The sequence below is a fragment of the Acipenser ruthenus genome, chromosome 4 (genome assembly GCF_902713425.1).
Source record: "Acipenser ruthenus chromosome 4, fAciRut3.2 maternal haplotype, whole genome shotgun sequence".
Taxonomy (NCBI): domain Eukaryota; kingdom Metazoa; phylum Chordata; class Actinopteri; order Acipenseriformes; family Acipenseridae; genus Acipenser; species Acipenser ruthenus.
The window spans coordinates 98202-116792 of record NC_081192.1 but is presented as its reverse complement, the minus strand read 5'-3'; the positions used below and the strand labels follow the sequence as shown (position 1 = coordinate 116792).

At 40.2% G+C, this 18591-nt stretch overlaps 1 protein-coding gene across 2 annotated transcripts in view; it reads left to right on the top strand.

The window, feature by feature from the left end:
* The window catches only part of LOC117400491 (casein kinase II subunit alpha-like), a 42024-nt gene extending 23755 nt beyond the window's left edge, over positions 1-18269 (top strand). For both annotated transcript variants that reach the window (XM_034000536.3, XM_034000537.3), the window contains 12 exons: positions 2498-2632; positions 5599-5710; positions 8139-8240; positions 8603-8653; positions 9089-9148; positions 11629-11712; positions 14267-14377; positions 14825-14926; positions 15206-15306; positions 16948-17096; positions 17491-17580; positions 17734-18269. In XM_034000536.3, coding sequence (XP_033856427.1) covers positions 2532-2632; positions 5599-5710; positions 8139-8240; positions 8603-8653; positions 9089-9148; positions 11629-11712; positions 14267-14377; positions 14825-14926; positions 15206-15306; positions 16948-17096; positions 17491-17580; positions 17734-17849 — 1179 coding nt within the window. In that variant the 5' untranslated portion in view covers positions 2498-2531 and the 3' untranslated portion in view covers positions 17850-18269. The remainder of the gene's footprint in view (positions 1-2497; positions 2633-5598; positions 5711-8138; positions 8241-8602; positions 8654-9088; positions 9149-11628; positions 11713-14266; positions 14378-14824; positions 14927-15205; positions 15307-16947; positions 17097-17490; positions 17581-17733) is intronic.
* Positions 18270-18591: the final 322 nt, after the last annotated feature.

The window sequence follows — 18591 nt, the reverse complement described above, 5'->3', positions numbered from 1 at the left end:
TATATTGGATTGGTCTCCGTTCTGTCGCAGAAATGTCCGGTCTGTTCAAATCGTACTTGGGCTACTACAGTACTTTGCATGCGAAAATATCCTGCATTTTCCAAAAACTTCAATCCATGTGTACAGTTGAATTCTAATTGGATTTTCTGTCGTTAATCATGTAAACACAGAAAAGTGACATTTTAAGAAAATCAGTTTTCTGATTTCAGTTTTCCGGAAACATTAGTTTTGTCATGTAAACTTACTGAGTGTCAGTTTCTCACACCCAGTACAGTAATCCCTCAGTAACAAGGTGCTAACAGGTGATTGATCGATCTGTATGCGTGTTTAGTAAGGTGCCTTTGTTTTCAAATAAATAAATCTACATTTAGAACAGTGTTTATTTATTTTTTTTAAATAAAATGTAAGCCCTTATTTTAGGGACCCCAATTCAGGCACTTAACATCGGGACTAGCACGTTTACATCGGGGCTAGCACGTTTACATCGGGGCTAGCACGTTTACATCGGGGCTAGCACGTTTACATCGCACGTTTACATCGGGGCTAGCACGTTTACATCGCACGTTTACATCGGGGCTAGCACGTTTACATCGGGGCTAGCACGTTTACATCGCACGTTTACATCGGGGCTAGCACGTTTACATCGGGGCTAGCACGTTTACATCGCACGTTTACATCGGGGCTAGCACGTTTACATCGCACGTTTACATCGGGGCTAGCACGTTTACATCGGGGCTAGCACGTTTACATCGGGGCTAGCACGTTTACATCGGGGCTAGCACGTTTACATCGCACGTTTACATCGGGGCTAGCACGTTTACATCGTGGCTAGCACGTTTACATCGGGGCTAGCACGTTTACATCGCACGTTTACATCGGGGCTAGCACGTTTACATCGCACGTTTACATCGGGGCTAGCACGTTTACATCGGGGCTAGCACGTTTACATCGGGGCTAGCACGTTTACATCGAGGCTAGCACGTTTACATCGGGGCTAGCACGTTTACATCGGGGCTAGCACGTTTACATCGCACGTTTACATCGTGGCTAGCACGTTTACATCGTGGCTAGCACGTTTACATCGGGGCTAGCACGTTTACATCGCACGTTTACATCGGGGCTAGCACGTTTACATCGCACGTTTACATCGGGGCTAGCACGTTTACATCGGGGCTAGCACGTTTACATCGGGGCTAGCACGTTTACATCGCACGTTTACATCGTGGCTAGCACGTTTACATCGCACGTTTACATCGGGGCTAGCACGTTTACATCGGGGCTAGCACGTTTACATCGGGGCTAGCACGTTTACATCGCACGTTTACATCGTGGCTAGCACGTTTACATCGGGGCTAGCACGTTTACATCGCACGTTTACATCGGGGCTAGCACGTTTACATCGGGGCTAGCACGTTTACATCGGGGCTAGCACGTTTACATCGCACGTTTACATCGGGGCTAGCACGTTTACATCGGGGCTAGCACGTTTACATCGGGGCTAGCACGTTTACATCGGGGCTAGCACGTTTACATCGCACGTTTACATCGTGGCTAGCACGTTTACATCGTGGCTAGCACGTTTACATCGGGGCTAGCACGTTTACATCGCACGTTTACATCGGGGCTAGCACGTTTACATCGCACGTTTACATCGGGGCTAGCACGTTTACATCGGGGCTAGCACGTTTACATCGGGGCTAGCACGTTTACATCGCACGTTTACATCGGGGCTAGCACGTTTACATCGCACGTTTACATCGGGGCTAGCACGTTTACATCGGGGCTAGCACGTTTACATCGCACGTTTACATCGTGGCTAGCACGTTTACATCGGGGCTAGCACGTTTACATCGCACGTTTACATCGGGGCTAGCACGTTTACATCGCACGTTTACATCGGGGCTAGCACGTTTACATCGCACGTTTACATCGGGGCTAGCACGTTTACATCGGGGCTAGCACGTTTACATCGCACGTTTACATCGGGGCTAGCACGTTTACATCGGGGCTAGCACGTTTACATCGCACGTTTACATCGGGGCTAGCACGTTTACATCGCACGTTTACATCGGGGCTAGCACGTTTACATCGGGGCTAGCACGTTTCAAAAGATAGTACCACAATATTGTTTGTAAATACAATCTTGTGCTGCAATTTGGAGCCAGTTGCTGCTTTGATACTTGCAGTTGCCACAGCGTATGTGATGGACTGCTGTGTGTTAATATTTAGAGAACTATATTTCTCTTGTTGTTCTAGGTGACCTGGATTGCTGTGTTTTAATATTTAGAGAACTATATTTCTCTTGTTGTTCTAGGTGACCTGGATTGCTGTGTTTTTCATATTTATTGAACTATTTATTTCTCCTCTTGTTCTAGGTGACCTGGATTGCTGTGTTTTTCATATTTATTGAACTATTTATTTCTCTTGTTGTTCTAGGTGACCTGGATTGCTGTGTTTTTCATATTTATTGAACAATTTATTTCTCCTCTTGTTCTAGGTGATCCCGGATTAACACATTCACCTCTGAGAATATGTCGGGACCAGTTCAGAGTCGAGCCAGAGTTTACCCCGATGTAAACACACAGAGACCTCGGGAGTACTGGGACTATGAATCACATGTCGTTGAGTGGGGGTGAGTTTCCCTGCCGGGAATATACAGACGTGTTCAAATTTGTTGGTACCCCTCCACAAAAAACGAAGAATGCACAATTTTCTCTGAAATAACTTGAAACTGACAAAAGTAATTGGCATCCACCATTGTTTATTCCATATTTAATAGAAATCAGACTTTGCTTTTGATTTTTTATTCAACATAATATTGTAAATAAGAAAACAAATGAAAATGGCATGGACAAAAATGATGGGACCGCTAACCTAATATTTTGTTGCACAACCTTTACAGGCTATCACTGCAATCAAACGTTTTCTGTAGCTCTCAATGAGACTTCTGCACCTGTTAACAGGTAGTTTGGCCCACTCTTCCTGAGCAAACTGCTCCAGCTGTCTCAGGTTTGATGGGTGCCTTCTCCAGACTGCAAGTTTCAGCTCTTTCCATAGATGTTCGATAGGATTCAGATCAGGACTCATAGAAGGCCACTTCAGAATAGTCCAATGTTTTGTTCTTATCCATTCTTGGGTGCTTTTAGCTGTGTGTTTTGGGTCATTATCCTGTTGGAGGACCCATGACCTGCGACTGAGACAGAGCTTTCTGACACTGGGCAGTACGTTTCACTCCAGAATGCCTTGATAGTCTTGAGATTTCATTGTGCCCTGCACAGATTCAAGGCACCCTGTGCCAGGCGCAGCAAAGCAGCCCCAAAACATAACCGAGCCTCTTCCATGTTTCACTGTAGGTATGGTGTTCTTTTCTTTGAAAGCTTCATTTTTTCGTCTGTGAACATAGAGCTGATGTGACTTGCCAAAAAGCTCCAGTTTTGACTCATCTGTCCAAAGGACATTCTCCCAAAAGGATTGTGGCTTGTCAATATGCATTTTAGCAAATTCCAGTCTGGCTTTTGTATGTTTCTTTCAAAAGTGGATTCCTCCTGGGTCTTCTTCCATGGAGCCCACTTTCGCTCAAAAAACGACGGATGGTGCGATCAGAAACTGACGTACCTTCACCTTGGAGTTCAGCTTGTATCTCTTTGGCAGTTATCCTTGGTTCTTTTTCTACCATTCGCACTATCCTTCTGTTCACTCTGGGGTCAATTTTCCTCTTGCGGCCGCGCCAGGGAGGCTGGCTACAGTTCCATGGACCTTAAACTTCTTAATAATATTTGCAACTGTTGTCACAGGAACATCAAGCTGCTTGGAGATGGTCTTGTAGCCTTTACCATGCTTGTCTATTATTTTTTTTCTGATCTCCTCAGACAACTCTCTCCTTTGCTTTCTCTGGTCCATGTTCAGTGTGGTGCACACAATGGTACCAAACAGCACAGTGACTACTTTTCTCCATTTAAATAGGCTGAATGACTGATTACAAGATTGGAGACATGTGTGATACTAATTAAAGAAACTAATTAGTTTGAAATATCACTATAATCCAATTATTTATTATCTTTTCTAAGGGGTACCAACAAATGTGTCCAGGCCATTTTAGAATATCTTTGTAGAATAAGCAATAATTCATCTCTTTTCACAGCTTCTTTGCTTTATTCTATGACATACCAAAGGCATGCAAGTATACATGATAAAATAGCTTTTAATTTCATCACTTTTCAGGAGGAATGAAGCATTATTTCAATGAGCTGTAAGGGTACCAACAAATTTGAGCACGTCTGTATTACTGCAGGCAGGGCTCTGTACTGGCTGCTCTATTGCAAACCTTCAGGTCGCTTAATATTGCTTTGCTGAATATTATATGGGATGTCCTGTGTTACTGAAATGACAGTGCACATTTCAGTGTATAACAAAAAAAAAAACACCTGCCAAAAGTTTTATTCACTTTTTTTTTTCCCTTTCCATTATCTCAATGATAGTCAACTCTCATTAATACAAATTTCAAGGAAGCAGCAAAAATATTAATGTTCTCAGTAATTTATATTGTCATTCTAAGCCAAAATGCAAAGTGTCAGATTTTAGTAACACTTAAATCAAATTTCAATTACAATACAATGTAAAGTATTATCAATTTTAAAGTGCAGTAGTCCGTCGCGTATCCGACTGCGGTGGGACTAGTGAAAGGGCGGCTATAGAAAGTTAGACAAATGAATCCTCTTAAATACCATTACACAGCTGTAACAATTACTATATTCACACAATTACTGTTTTGAGGTTCAGTTTCTCCCCTAAATCCCTTGTTTAGAAAGATACAGGGTGTTGAATAGCCATCTGCATTGGCATTGATTCGTGAGCACTGTGGCAACTTGAAATGCATCATAGAATCAGCAGCCCCAAAACTGCACTAAAATACAGAACCGAAACGCTAATGGGGTTACAGGCTAATATGTTTCTCAATATCCTTTACACTCAGATGTTAGATCTAAGGAGATTCATGTTATTAAAATGTTTCTTCCCTGGGGGAGCTCCAAAATGAAATTTGTGTTCTGTGACTTCGTAGTATAAGAAGTCATTTTCAATAAGCGACTGCTGAATTTGACCAGGACCATATAAAAAATCTGTAGTATCAGGAAATTCTTCTGAGAATTGACTGCTTGATACTTTCTTACAGCACTGTAGAAACACACTGCTGAGCTATGAACTTGTCAGGTGGAAGCAGCTATCGCTGGTAAAAGGTGTTGGAGCTGCTAACAGTTTGTATAGCTGAGTGTAATTAACAGCATTAATAAGGGTTGCTATTGTCTAGTGGAAAGATTTCACTGCCAAGATGACTAAACACCACTTTTCTTGGAATATGGCAGACTTCAAATTGGTTGTTTTTTATTTTTTTTCCACCGCAGCACATCAAACTGACTTTGTAAGAGCCATGTCTTATGGTTGGAGTTTTAGAAAACATTCCCAACATTTGCTGTTGCGTTATTCAGTTCTGAATATGCCGGTTTGTTTCTTTTAGTTGCAGTAACATTTATACCCACTCCTTTTATATCTGTGGTTTATGGGCTTGTGTGTGTGCTTCTAACATTAAAATGTTTTATACAGAAACCAAGATGACTACCAGTTGGTGAGGAAACTGGGCCGAGGCAAATACAGTGAAGTGTTTGAAGCCATTAACATCACAAACAATGAGAAAGTAGTTGTCAAAATACTAAAGGTAGGTGCCCTTCTGGGTAAGGAAAGTAGTATACTACTAAACTGAACCGCATGTATGTACAGCTGTGGACAAAAGAGTTGCATCACCTAGAATTATAGGATTGAGACAATAAAAAAAAAAAGCGCATAATGTAGGTCTTATTTAACATCATGTAATCAAAGAAACAACAAAATGATATCGTTAGAAAAGTCTGCCAGTAGCCAAGCTAGTAGTACAGTATTTCAGGTTAGATTTCAAAATGTCACATTTGTCAGTTTTTCGTTAAGTATATGGAAAACAATATGTTAACAACATTATTAATCCGGTTTCATTCAACTTTATTAAGCAAAATCATTTAATTCTACAGGATGATGCAGCATTTTTGGCCATAGCTGTAGTGGGCTTTTTAAAAAAAAAAAAAAAGTCACCTCCAAAATCTGCACCCTTGATAAAGATGAGCAAAAAAGGCTGTATAAAATAAACAACACAGGTAATGAGCTATATTTTATGCTCAAATATATGGGAAACCCATATTCTTTTATTCTAATACAATTGCTCAGAGTTTTTTTATTAACAAGTAATAACATTTTTTCTCAAAGATAGGTGTCAGAATTATTGGCACCTCTAAAGATTCTTCTAAATAAAATCAAACAAAATTTAAATCTGCATTAACATTTTACTTATTTAAGTTCATCTCAGTCTTACGGAACTGTATTGTGGCCTTCCATGGCTTCCTGTTTCACTGGGGTATCAATGAGGTAACACGCATATGAAATCCATTTGTCATCCATCACCATGGGGAAAGGCAAAGAACTCACAAATGAAAAGAGACAAATGGTTGTTGACCTTCATAAATCAGGCAATGGGTACAAAACAATAGCTAAAAAACTAAATATACCACTTACCACTATTAGGGCAATAATTAAGAAGTTCAAAACCACTGGAACAGTGGTAAACTTGCCTGGTAGAGGACGCATGAGGCAGATGGTTCGGGAGGCAAAGGGAAATCCAAGGGCCACAATTGGAGAATTACAGAACTTGGTTGCATCTTGGGGTCACCAAGTCTCCAAATCTACAATTAGACACCACCTCAATGCCAATAGGCTATTTGGAAGGGTTGCCAGAAAAAAGCCTTCATTGAGAGCAACCAACAAACGTAAGCGCCTGGAGTTTGCTAAACGGCATAGGCACTTCGATTGGAACTGGGTGTTATGGTCAGATGAGACAAAAATAGAGCTCTTTGGCCACGCACAACAGCGGTGGGTTTGGCGTCGAAAGAAGGATGCTTGTGCAGAAAAGAACCTCATACCTCCTGTAAAATATGGTGGTGGATCTGTGATGTTATGGGGCTGTTTTGCTTCCACTGGTCCTGGGGCCCTTGTTAAGGTCAACGGCATCGTGAACTCTACCCAGTACCAGGACATTTTAGCCAAAAACCTGGTTGCCCCTGCTAGGAGGCTGAAACTTGGCCGCAGGTGGATCTTCCAGCAAGACAATGACCCCAAGCACACATCAAAATCCACAAAGAAATGGTTAATTGACCACAAAATCAGCATTTTGCAATGCCCATCTCGGTCTCCGGACTTGAACCCCATTGAAAACCTGTGGTTTCAATTGAAGAGGGCAGTCCATAAGCGCAGGCCGAAGGATATCAAGGATCTGGAAAGATTCTGTATGGAGGAATGGTCTAATATCCCTCCCAATGTGTTTTCCAATCTAATTAAACATTATAGAAAAAGACTCATTGCCGTTATCCTTGCAAGGGGAGGGTGCACAAAATACTGAAAACAAGGGTGCCAATAATTGTGACACTTCATTTTTTTGGAAATAACTTATAATTTGAGAAATGTGTAATTTTGGTTGATTCCATTGAATCATTAATAAAGTCAAATATATTCCACATGTTGGAAAATTACAATATAGCTCAGTACTGGTATTATTTATTTTATACAGTATTTTTTGCTCATCTTTATTCAAGGGTGCCAATAATTTTGGAGGTGACTGTATATCTATCTATCTCGGTATACAAAAATATACAAATACTTGCCAGCACCGGATAGCCAGTATTGAGCAGCTTCGGTCTAATTTGACTTTGAGTTCCCCCAACCCTTTCATTGAACAACATGGCACAGTTGGAACTGGTCCAGAAAGTGGAACGCAGGTTCCCTTCTACCAGTGCAGCTGCTATGGTTCCAGCCTTGCATTCAGAAAAACTCATTGGGATGAAAGGGTACTGGAGGTTAACAGCAGGTCCCATTGTGGGTTACAGAAATAAGGAAAGGCATATCCTACACTTAAGGTTACAGTAGATGTTATTGCTGCTTCTCATTTCTGGTTTATTGTTTCCTATTAACGCATTGTGTATTCTCTTTGTACAGCATTGTATTTGAGGGGAATAAAGTAGTACTTGAGGAGAAAACAGTAATACTTTTCTCCTGTGTCTTTGCAGCCAGTAAAAAAGAAGAAAATCAAGCGAGAAATTAAGATCCTAGAGAACCTCAGAGGGGGTCCCAACATAATCGCTCTCTTAGACATCGTCAAAGATCCTGTGGTGAGTGCTGGTACTGACTGGGGATTTGAATTTTAACTTTATTATTTATTGCGGTTTTTAGTTTTAAATGAAGGTATTCGCAGTCCAAACTCTTTCCACCCTCTCAACAGTGGTCATAGTTGGTTTTCTGAGATCAACATTCTTAGTGATGTCATAAACAACCTTTCAAAAATAACATTGATTTTCAAAATCTAATTAAAAGTATGATGGTTTAATTTTAAACATAAAAAGGTAATGCTTTTTAATGCAAGTCACATGTAATTATAATTTTTCTGTATAGTGTATTTGTAGAAAAGGTTTCTTCAGAAGATCCTGTTTGCGTGACTAATCTCCTTCCCTTTGCTTATCTGCATATCCCTCAGTCTCGGACCCCAGCGCTGGTCTTTGAACATGTAAACAACACAGACTTTAAGGTGAGACCTTCTTTCTGAAGTATCCAATAGCTTCATGTCGCTTAGATTTGCTTATTCTTTTTTAATAAGAATTTGTATTATTGAGGGCAATGCAAAATCTGGCATGCACTTGTGATTAGCCAGTAAATAACACATTGTAATGTTCATGAAGTGAAGGGTGTGTTTTTATGTGGGGTTTCCATGTAGTTTTGTATCCTTCATGGTGGTGTAAAACTCAGTTTAGCAGAAAGTGGTTCACCCATTAAGTGCCACTGCCATCATTTGAGGATGACTTGTAATTTTTTGATGCATTTAAGACATCTAGTTGTTTTTAATTTTCTCTAACTATCTAGCTGTTTTAATTGTCATTTGTATCAAATTACATATACAAGTATGGGTTCAATCTTGATGTTGTGCTTTTGAAGTAATCGTCCTTTTTTGCTTTGTTTGTTGCAGCAATTGTATCAAACGTTATCGGACTACGACATTCGGTTCTACATGTATGAAATATTAAAGGTAAGGGTGTGCTTACTTAGCAATGCATTGTAGGGCTGGCATGGCAGATTGAAATAGCTTCCTTCTAATCTGAAATGTTAAACTATATTAACCCCCCATCACAGTTTAATAGATTTACAGTGCCGTGAAAAAGCATTTGCCCCCCTGTGTGATTTTCTGCATTTTTGCATATTTTTGACACTGAATATTATCAGATCTTCAACCAAAACCTAATATTAGATAAAAGGGACCCTGAGTGAACAAATAACACAAATTTGATACATATTTCATTTATTTATTAAAGAAAGTTATGCAACACCCAATGCCCCCATGTGAAAAACAAAGCTCCCCCTTAGACTCTAACTGGTTACACCACCTTTAACTGCAACCAAATGCTTCCTGTAGTTATTGATTAGTTTCACAGCACCGTGGAGGAATGTTGGCCCACTCCTCCATGCAGAACTGCTTCAACTCCGTGACATTTGTGGGTTTTCGAGCATATACTGCTGGTTTCAGGTCCTGCCACAACCTCTCAGTGGGATTTTGGTCTGGATTTTGACTAGGCCATTCCAAAATTTTAAATTTCTTGTTCTTCAACCATTCTGATATAGACTTGCTTGTGTGTTTCGGATCACTGTCTTGCTGCATGACCCAGCTGCGCTTCAGCTTCAGCTCACGGACGGATGGCCTGACATTCTCCTGCAGAATTCTCTGATACAGAGCAGAATTCATGGTTCCTTCAATGATGGCAAGGCGTCCAGGTCCTGATGCAGCAAAGCATCCCCAAACCATGACACTACCACCACCATGCTTTACTGTTGGTATGAGGTTCTTACTGTGGAATGCCATGTTTGGTTTTTGCCAAACATAACGGGGCCCATGTCAGCCAAAAAGTTCCACCTTTTGACTCATCTGTCCATAGAACATTGTTCCAGAACTCTTGAGGATCATCCAGGTGCTTTTTGGCAAACTTGAGACGAGCATTCATGTTCTTCTTAGTGAGCAATGGTTTCCACCTTGCTACTCTGCCATGAATCCCATTTTTGCCCAGTGTCTTTCTGATGGTGGAGTCATGAACACTGACCTTAGCTGAGGCGAGAGAGGCCTGCAGATCCCTGGATGTTGTTCTTTGTGACTTCCTGGACGATTTTACGCCTTACTGTTGGAGAGACTCTGACTGGTTCGGTGGAGCCCCAGAGCCTTAGAAATGACTTTGTAACCCTTTCCAGACTGACAGGCATCAACAACTTTTTTCCGGAGGTCTTCAGGAATTTCTTTTGTTCGTGGCATGATGTGCCTCTAGAACCTGTGTGCTGACAACTTCACTCTGATGGTAGGGGCCAAAGTTAGTCAGATTTATATTGGGCAGGGCTGGCCCAAATCAGGCCTGGTTGTTAACCAAAGTACTCAAACAGCTGACCCCTATTATCCCTTTAATTGGGTTGAGTTAACTAGGGGGGGGGGGGGGGGGCAATAACTTTCACACCTGAAGATTGCATCTTTGATTACCTTGCACACCAAACAAATGAAAGAAGCACCAAACTTTGGTGTCATTTTTTCTCTCAGACTCCCTCTATATACTACTACAACCCACAAAACAATCTGACCAAATACAATGTGAAAAATGCAGAGAATCAGACAGGGGGCAAATACTTTTTCACGGCACTGTAAATGCAAGGGCAGCTGCAGACACTTTCTACCCTTCTGCAGACAGGAACAGATTCTTATAGCAGTGCTCTCTCCAAATGGTTCTGAGAGAGGACTGGGACATGAACAGATTCTTATAGCAGTGCTCTCTCCAAATGGTTCTGAGAGAGGACTGGGACATGAACAGATTCTTATAGCAGTGCTCTCTCCAAATGGTTCTGAGAGAGGACTGGGACATGAACAGATTCTTATAGCAGTGCTCTCTCCAAATGGTTCTGAGAGAGGACTGGGACATGAACAGATTCTTATAGCAGTGCTCTCTCCAAATGGTTCTGAGAGAGGACTGGGACATGAACAGATTCTTATAGCAGTGCTCTCTCCAAATGGTTCTGAGAGAGGACTGGAAATATACCAATGGGGTTCAAGCCATCCAGCTAGCTTCATATTTCTAAATAGATCTCTCTTGTTTTTTATTATTGAAAACCCAGACTTATTGATCATGTGCAGTATATTCACTATTGGACAAGTTACATTTGTTTATTTAAACTACCTCTTGAATACGATTTCAACAGAATGTGTATTGTGGAGAGCGCCTGTATTAATAAATACTTTACCATTTAAAAACGTATTTAGAGTAACAAAGTATCAGTAAACTGTACTGATATTTCTCATTTACACACAACTACACCAGACAAATGTTTTTCAGGCAGTTCATGTGCGTCTTCTCGCTTGATGTGACCCTTACGATTTTTAGATGTTCAAAAATTTAGAAGAGAAGTTCTGTTCCTATGATTGCCATATTGCTTTTGGCAGAGAATGTGACTGCTTTTAAACAATCCTGTGTTTTGTCTTAGGCCCTGGATTACTGTCACAGTATGGGAATCATGCACAGAGATGTCAAACCGCACAATGTCATGATCGACCATGAACACAGAAAGGTATTGTAGTAAATTGTTTCCAGTTTGAGATTCCATAAAGGTTACATGTGAAAGTATCACGAGGTCAAAGAATTAAGCATTAATGCCCAACGAATATCCTAACCCTAATGTGGATGGAAATTTTAAATGTATAAACTCTAAAGAAGTGGGAAAATGTTTAATGTGCTAGACGTATAACTGGTCACGTGACAAATGTCACCAAACGCATATTTTTTTATGCATTAATTTTAGTAATTTATCATCAGTAGTCTGTTGCGTATCATACTGCTGTAGTGCCACAGTAAGGACCGATATTATAAAAAGGAAGGGGTTTGGCAATTGCCCCCAAGTAGCTTTTCTAATTGGTGCAACAGAAAGATTGACACTGGGGCGGGTTTTATTCTTGGTTGATCAGGCGCTTCATTGGTGCACTCTGTGTGTTTATGCCTGTAGTAGGCGTGGTATGGTATCAATTCCATGGTGGGGTTAAATAACATTAATGACCAGCGTTTTTTTCTAAGTCTGTTCTATATTTCAAATGGCACCTCTAAACAAAGGAAGCCACTTCTGGAAGTATTTTGAGGAACCGGACGAGAAAACCGTGGTATGTAAATTATGCCAAACAAAAACCACAAAACACAAGTTCAAATGAAAACATTCAGAATTATTGTGGACGGAGCTACTGATGGCAATAAAAAGCAAACATCCATAACAACATTTACTACAGATTTGGCCGAACATTGGGCGTGATCACGTTATCCCCTATGAGGACAGTGCGTGTGAATCATGAAAGCAGCAGTTTTGAAATTGATGTAAGATTATCCCAATACTGTGCCGGCCCATAAAACAATAACAGCGAGGCTGGAAAAACTGAAAGAAAATCAGGCTGCAGCTGTTCATACAAAACTTTCAAAATGGAGAAAAAGTTGCAATTACCACAGACACCCCAATCCTCCCAGAGGTGGAAGGGTTTTTCACTTGAAAGTGTTATGTAAGCTTTTGGACCGAACGGCCGTTTGTTTAGTACAGTGTTTATTTGTATGTTGGAACTACTGCACTAAAGTAAAGGACCCCTGAGACACACTTCAAACAGGCAGGCCAGGCATCTCTTTACAATTTAATGTAAAGTTGTATGGATGCGTGAATTTGGATACTTCACGTTATTTAGTAATACTTGACCATATACAATTATCTGCACAAGAAGGCAAACATAATATTAATTACTTAATGTACTACTTGATTGTGTGTTAATTTGGCATTCAAATTAGGACTTGTGGCAATGTTTGGGAGGTTTCTGTACACTAGTACAGTATGTAGAGGAGAGTGGCGTTTGTTTCAAGTACTCGTGCAACAATAGATCTCAAAAATCCCACCACTACTATCAAAGACCGGAAACTTTTAAATCTCTGAGGCTGACTTTTTAATATCAGTCACAGCGCTCTTTAAAATTCCAAAGTGTTGTACTATTTTATCCCAGGTAATGACCTTTTCCAGAAGTGAAAATTGTTTTTTCAATTGTAAGCACAGCTCGCTTTCGCGCTGTACAGTGGGGTGATCGTCTCTTTTTTAATATTTTTTTTAAACCTTGTAATTTTGGGCAAAGTCACTTATAACAAAAAAAAACGTAATGGGTTCCTGTTTTTTTTGTTAAATGAACCTTTAGGAAGCACACTATTGTAAAAACATACTATACTATCAATATGTATATAGTTATATCTTCACTAGCAACTTCAATTACAACCATAAATAAACATTTCAATATATACTTTGATGTGTACGTGTTTGTTTATTTATGTATTTATTTATTTATTTTTGTATATTTAATTTGTAGTTAAGTCTTTGCAATTTTAAAACGTTATTTACTTATTTAGGATTTATTTGCTCAGAAAATACTAACCAGGGCTGTCCGTATGAGAATGTAATATAAAGTGTGTGTAGATATGTTTTAAACACTGACATTGCAAAGAGTTTAAACGTTCATAAGAATTTACCAAAAGCACATCCCTAACCCCTGTTATTTGCCTGGATTAATAATTCCAAATCCTTGTTTTAAGACTGCACATAAACGGTTGCTTCTCTGAAATTGTGCAACACTGTACAGGGAGAACAATTGAGAGAGTAATACATGGGCCAGTCAGTAGTAAAGAAAGGTTACCTTTTTATTCTTGTAATGAGGTAGAACATGTTCCTTTGAGGAGAGTTAATGTCTATACAATTCACTGTGGTAATGGAAATTTCCATGACTACGTTTAACAAATGGCAAACTTAAGTACAGTCAGTTCTCCTTAAGACCAACTCAGATAAAACGAATAGCCTGATACTACTACTTTTCTATAGGGTCCTGTCCAAATTTAGCAGTTGAATTCACTTAAAATAAATTATTTATTATCATTCTCACAAACACTTTGTCAACCATTCTGAAAAACCGGAATACAATAATACAGGTCTATGAACAGCAGACTGGATGCAAGTCGTCAGCATTTTCGATTTGCTCAATACACTGACGTTGAGGACGCCTTGTTTTTGTGAATCAAAAATGCCTATGATCATTTTAAATACGGCTTCTGATTTGCAGCTTCGTCTGATAGACTGGGGTTTGGCAGAATTTTACCATCCTGCCCAGGAATACAATGTCCGTGTCGCATCCAGATACTTCAAGGGACCAGAACTACTGGTGGACTACCAGGTGAGCGCTTCTTTCCATACACTATCTGGGCGTACACATTCAGCTCGCTGGGTAACTGTGCTACATTCAGTTCTCTGCAGTCAGTCCCGACACGTGGGTGTGTACCTTTTGAAACTTGCTAGTCCTGATCTACACCTACTAGGCCTTCTGTGAAGTGCCTAAGTTGGAATCAACAGAAGTAGTTGGGGGTCCCTAAAAATAGGCTTGCATTTTATTTTCCAAAAAAAATAACACTGTTACACATTTATTTGTATGTATGTATGTATGTATGTATGTATGTATGTAACAAAAGCACCTAAGTAAACGCTCCTACAGATCAATCAATCGCCCGTTTGCAATCAATGTTGTGTTGGTTATAATCTATCGTTGTGTTGGTTATAATCTGCTGTTTTTAATGTTGCTTTACAAGTCGACAAGTTTATAACCCTTTTCTATGTGCTCTTCTAGATGTATGACTACAGTTTAGATATGTGGAGTTTAGGTTGTATGCTGGCCAGTATGATCTTCAGAAAGGAGCCTTTCTTCCACGGACATGATAACTACGACCAGGTACATTTAATCAAGCAATGATTATTCTTTTAGCTTCTCTTTGTGACTGATTTCCTCCATGCTGTGAATGATTTTAGAAGACTATTTTACAGAGGGTTTGGTTGTGGTAATTACTTCTATTTGGCACAAAAACAGAGCTGCAATAAGTTACCTGTTTCTATATAAAAGCATAGCTGCATTAACTTAACCATTTGTATGTTCAGATTAGTGTGTGTCAGCCCATTTAATATACTGTTACGAAAAGGCTTAGACTTGTATTGCTCATTTGTATTTCAACAGCTTGTACGAATCGCTAAAGTACTGGGCACAGAAGACTTGTACGACTACATTGACAAATACAACATTGAACTAGATCCTCGGTTTAATGATATTTTGGGCAGGTAGGTTTTTTTTTTTTGACCTTTTGTTGTTAATATACATATTGCACGTGTACAGAACAAACAGGATGTGCCATGTTTGACCTGAAGTGTATAGTTGGTTTGAGTTAAACATGCCAGGATTTTTCAGAGGTGTTTATGTCGCCTATAAATTCTATTTCCAAATATTTACAGTTGGCGCCTCAGGAGATGTAACAATATCCCAATTAAATGAGACGTTTGAGAGGACTTCACTCACAGTTATATCCATAATTTACAACGTGCACAAGAAGTACTTTTTGCTGTTTTTGTATTTATTTTTTTTATTTCTAAGTGAAAAAAACTAATTAAATCACATTATGAATAAATGTCAAATACAAGTAAATTTTTTTTTTTTTAATTCCTAAACAAAATGAATTGTTATTTACTTATTAACTTTTTAAAATTTGGAATCGGCAATTTATTTCTTTCTCCCCAATTTGGTAAGCCCATAATTGTTTATTTCAACCTGGCTCACCGCTGCCACCCCCGCGCTGACTCAAGGGACGAAGATGGACATGCGTCCACCGAAACGTATGCCGTCAACCGTCCGCTTCTTTTCACTCTGCAGGCCCGCCATGCAGCCACCTCTACAGCGACAGTGTTGGAGGACTACGCAGCTCTGGGCAACATAAAGGCAGGCGTCTGGCCAGTCTGCAGGGGTTGCTGGTACATGGTGCGCCACCCCCTGGGAACGGTCGGCAGTGGAATAGCCTGGACTCGAATCGGTGGCCTCCAGGCCATAGGGCGCATCCTGCACTCCACACGGAGTGCCTTTTACCGGATTCACCGCGCTATTTTGTATTTCTAAATGAATGAAATCACATCTTACTGCAAGGCGAGATGCCTTCGATGTTGACACGTGAACTTGCTTTGCAACAGCAGCCTGAGAAACCACGTATTCCCTGCGCTACGCGAACCTGTCTTTCTCTGAAAAGCGATCTCCGTTCATCATTTGAAAATATTGTATCCCAATTAAATGCAATGACGTCCCAATTAATTGACAAATAGCATTGTGAAGAACCATCGCCCACAGTTCTGTCCCATTTAAACAGAAATCCGTTTCAGTATCCTGATTTTAGGCGACGCAGAATGTACCATGTTTCGGTATGGCCCACAGAAGTTTGTGATAGGAAAGGAAATCTACAAGATCTACTAACACTGAACAGAGCACACGCTTCTCATTTTGTCTGCAATGGTGGTCTAATTTAACGTGTATACAAAAATAAAACTAAGTCCTTTATCAATTTCTACATTCTCACGTGGTGTTTGTATCTTCACCTCTCCCCCTCTGCCCTTTTGGATAACTCTATATGCGTCTTGATATGACTTGGATTTCTAAAAACCTAAATGTGTTTTCCTCTGTCAGTTGAGGGTATTCTGTTTTTTGTGGTATTGCAAACAGCTCTGGGTTTAACACAGATTCCTGTTGATGGGTATCACTCAGGTCACAGACGAATTCTGTGAGATACAGGTGGTATGTATGCAGGAGAGTGAATCCAGCTAAGAGGACAATCCCTACTGGAAACTGGTGCACACAATCTTATAACTTGTATTGCTGTGATCTGGAATATAAGTGGTAGTGTACCACGTCATTAACGTACACATTTTTTTTCTGTCCCACAGACATTCCCGTAAAAGGTGGGAGCGCTTTGTACACAGTGAGAACCAGCACCTGGTGAGCACGGAAGCGCTGGATTTCCTTGACAAACTGCTTCGCTATGATCATCAAGCACGCCTCACAGCCAGGGAGGCCATGGAGCATCCTTATTTCTGTGAGTCTCCGACCCCTCTCCAGGACAGACAATCCTGTATAAATCAGAGCTGCTAACTAACCAACCCAGTCTCCTGGGTATCATCTGACTCCTCTTGAATGATCTCCGGGGGTTACGCCCCTGTCATGTCTGTTAGCACAGCACTTTGAGGTATTGGCTTCATAGTTGTCCAGTAAAAAGGAGCTGTTTCACTTGTTAAAGTTGTATGCTATGATTCTACATATAATGAAGTAAGCATTTTGGAAGGCCACTTTTTTTTTTTTTTTAGTATTGGGAGATGATTGATAAATAGATAGATTATACAATGTATTGCTTTTATAATTAATGGTGTTTATATACTTAGTTTGAAAGAAATGTACAAAACAGAATGTATGTCTCCCTTGTTTCTGTTTAGATCCGATAGTAAAAGACCAGGTGAGGATGGGATCCTCGTCAGCAATGTCTGCTGGCAACACCCCAGTTAGCTCCTCCAGTATGATGGCTGGTATGTAATCCGATTTTGGACTTTGGCTAAGGTGGGGGACAAGCATGATGTTATTACTTCAGCACCCTGACTGTTCTAGGTTACTTGCATGGTAGTTTCATTGGTGTAGAAATCTTATAGTTTTTTACAGAACTTGTATTTTTTATTTTGTAGGTATTACATCGATGTCATCGTCACAGCCTCTTGGTAACCTCGCTGGATCTCCTATTGTCTCCTCTGCGAATACTTTGGGAACACCAGTCCCAGCTGCCACAGGGGCGCAGCCCTGAACTCTGACCTCCGATTAGCGTGACAAGGCCCACCACCTCATACCTTTTTCTTTCGTGTACTTCTGAGGGCCATCCGGCAGCCCGCCAGTCGGGGTTTGGTGCTCTGGAGTTTATTTTTATTATGTTCAGTAAAAGAGGAAAGCAAACATATTAGGTTCCTTTTTTTCCCGTACAATAATTACATCTTGCAATACGGACACACAGCAGTTTTTTATTGTGTCTGTGTCTGGATGAAATGTAGCTGCATTTTTTTCATGATGACGGTGTTTAGAAATGCAACTACAATGTAGGAATTAAAAGAAAAAAAGAAGGATAATACAATTTATTTTATATGTCCCTAAAGTGCATTCTTGTTGGAGGCTGTTTACTGCTAGTCTGGATGTTCCCAATAAAAAAAAAAGATCCCTTTTAACAATTCAATATTTAAATGCAGCTTTTTTGTTTTGTTTAAAATGCTAAAAAGAAATCTGCCTCTACAGTTTTTTATTTTTTAAATAACCCTTGAATGCAGGGGTCTGGTTTCGTTTGGCGGGCCTGATCCGATACCCTGGTGCTTGGTGTGGGCCGAGTGACAATCCCAAAACCTCAATTAATGTGTTTAACAAAAATGATCATACATAGCATATTTACATTCTCCTAAATAACACATATTGTTTATTTTACTCACCGTAACCTCTTGGAACACGTGTGCAAACATGCCTCCAGCAAGTTTCTTCGCATGAGTAACAAATTGTCAAGTTGC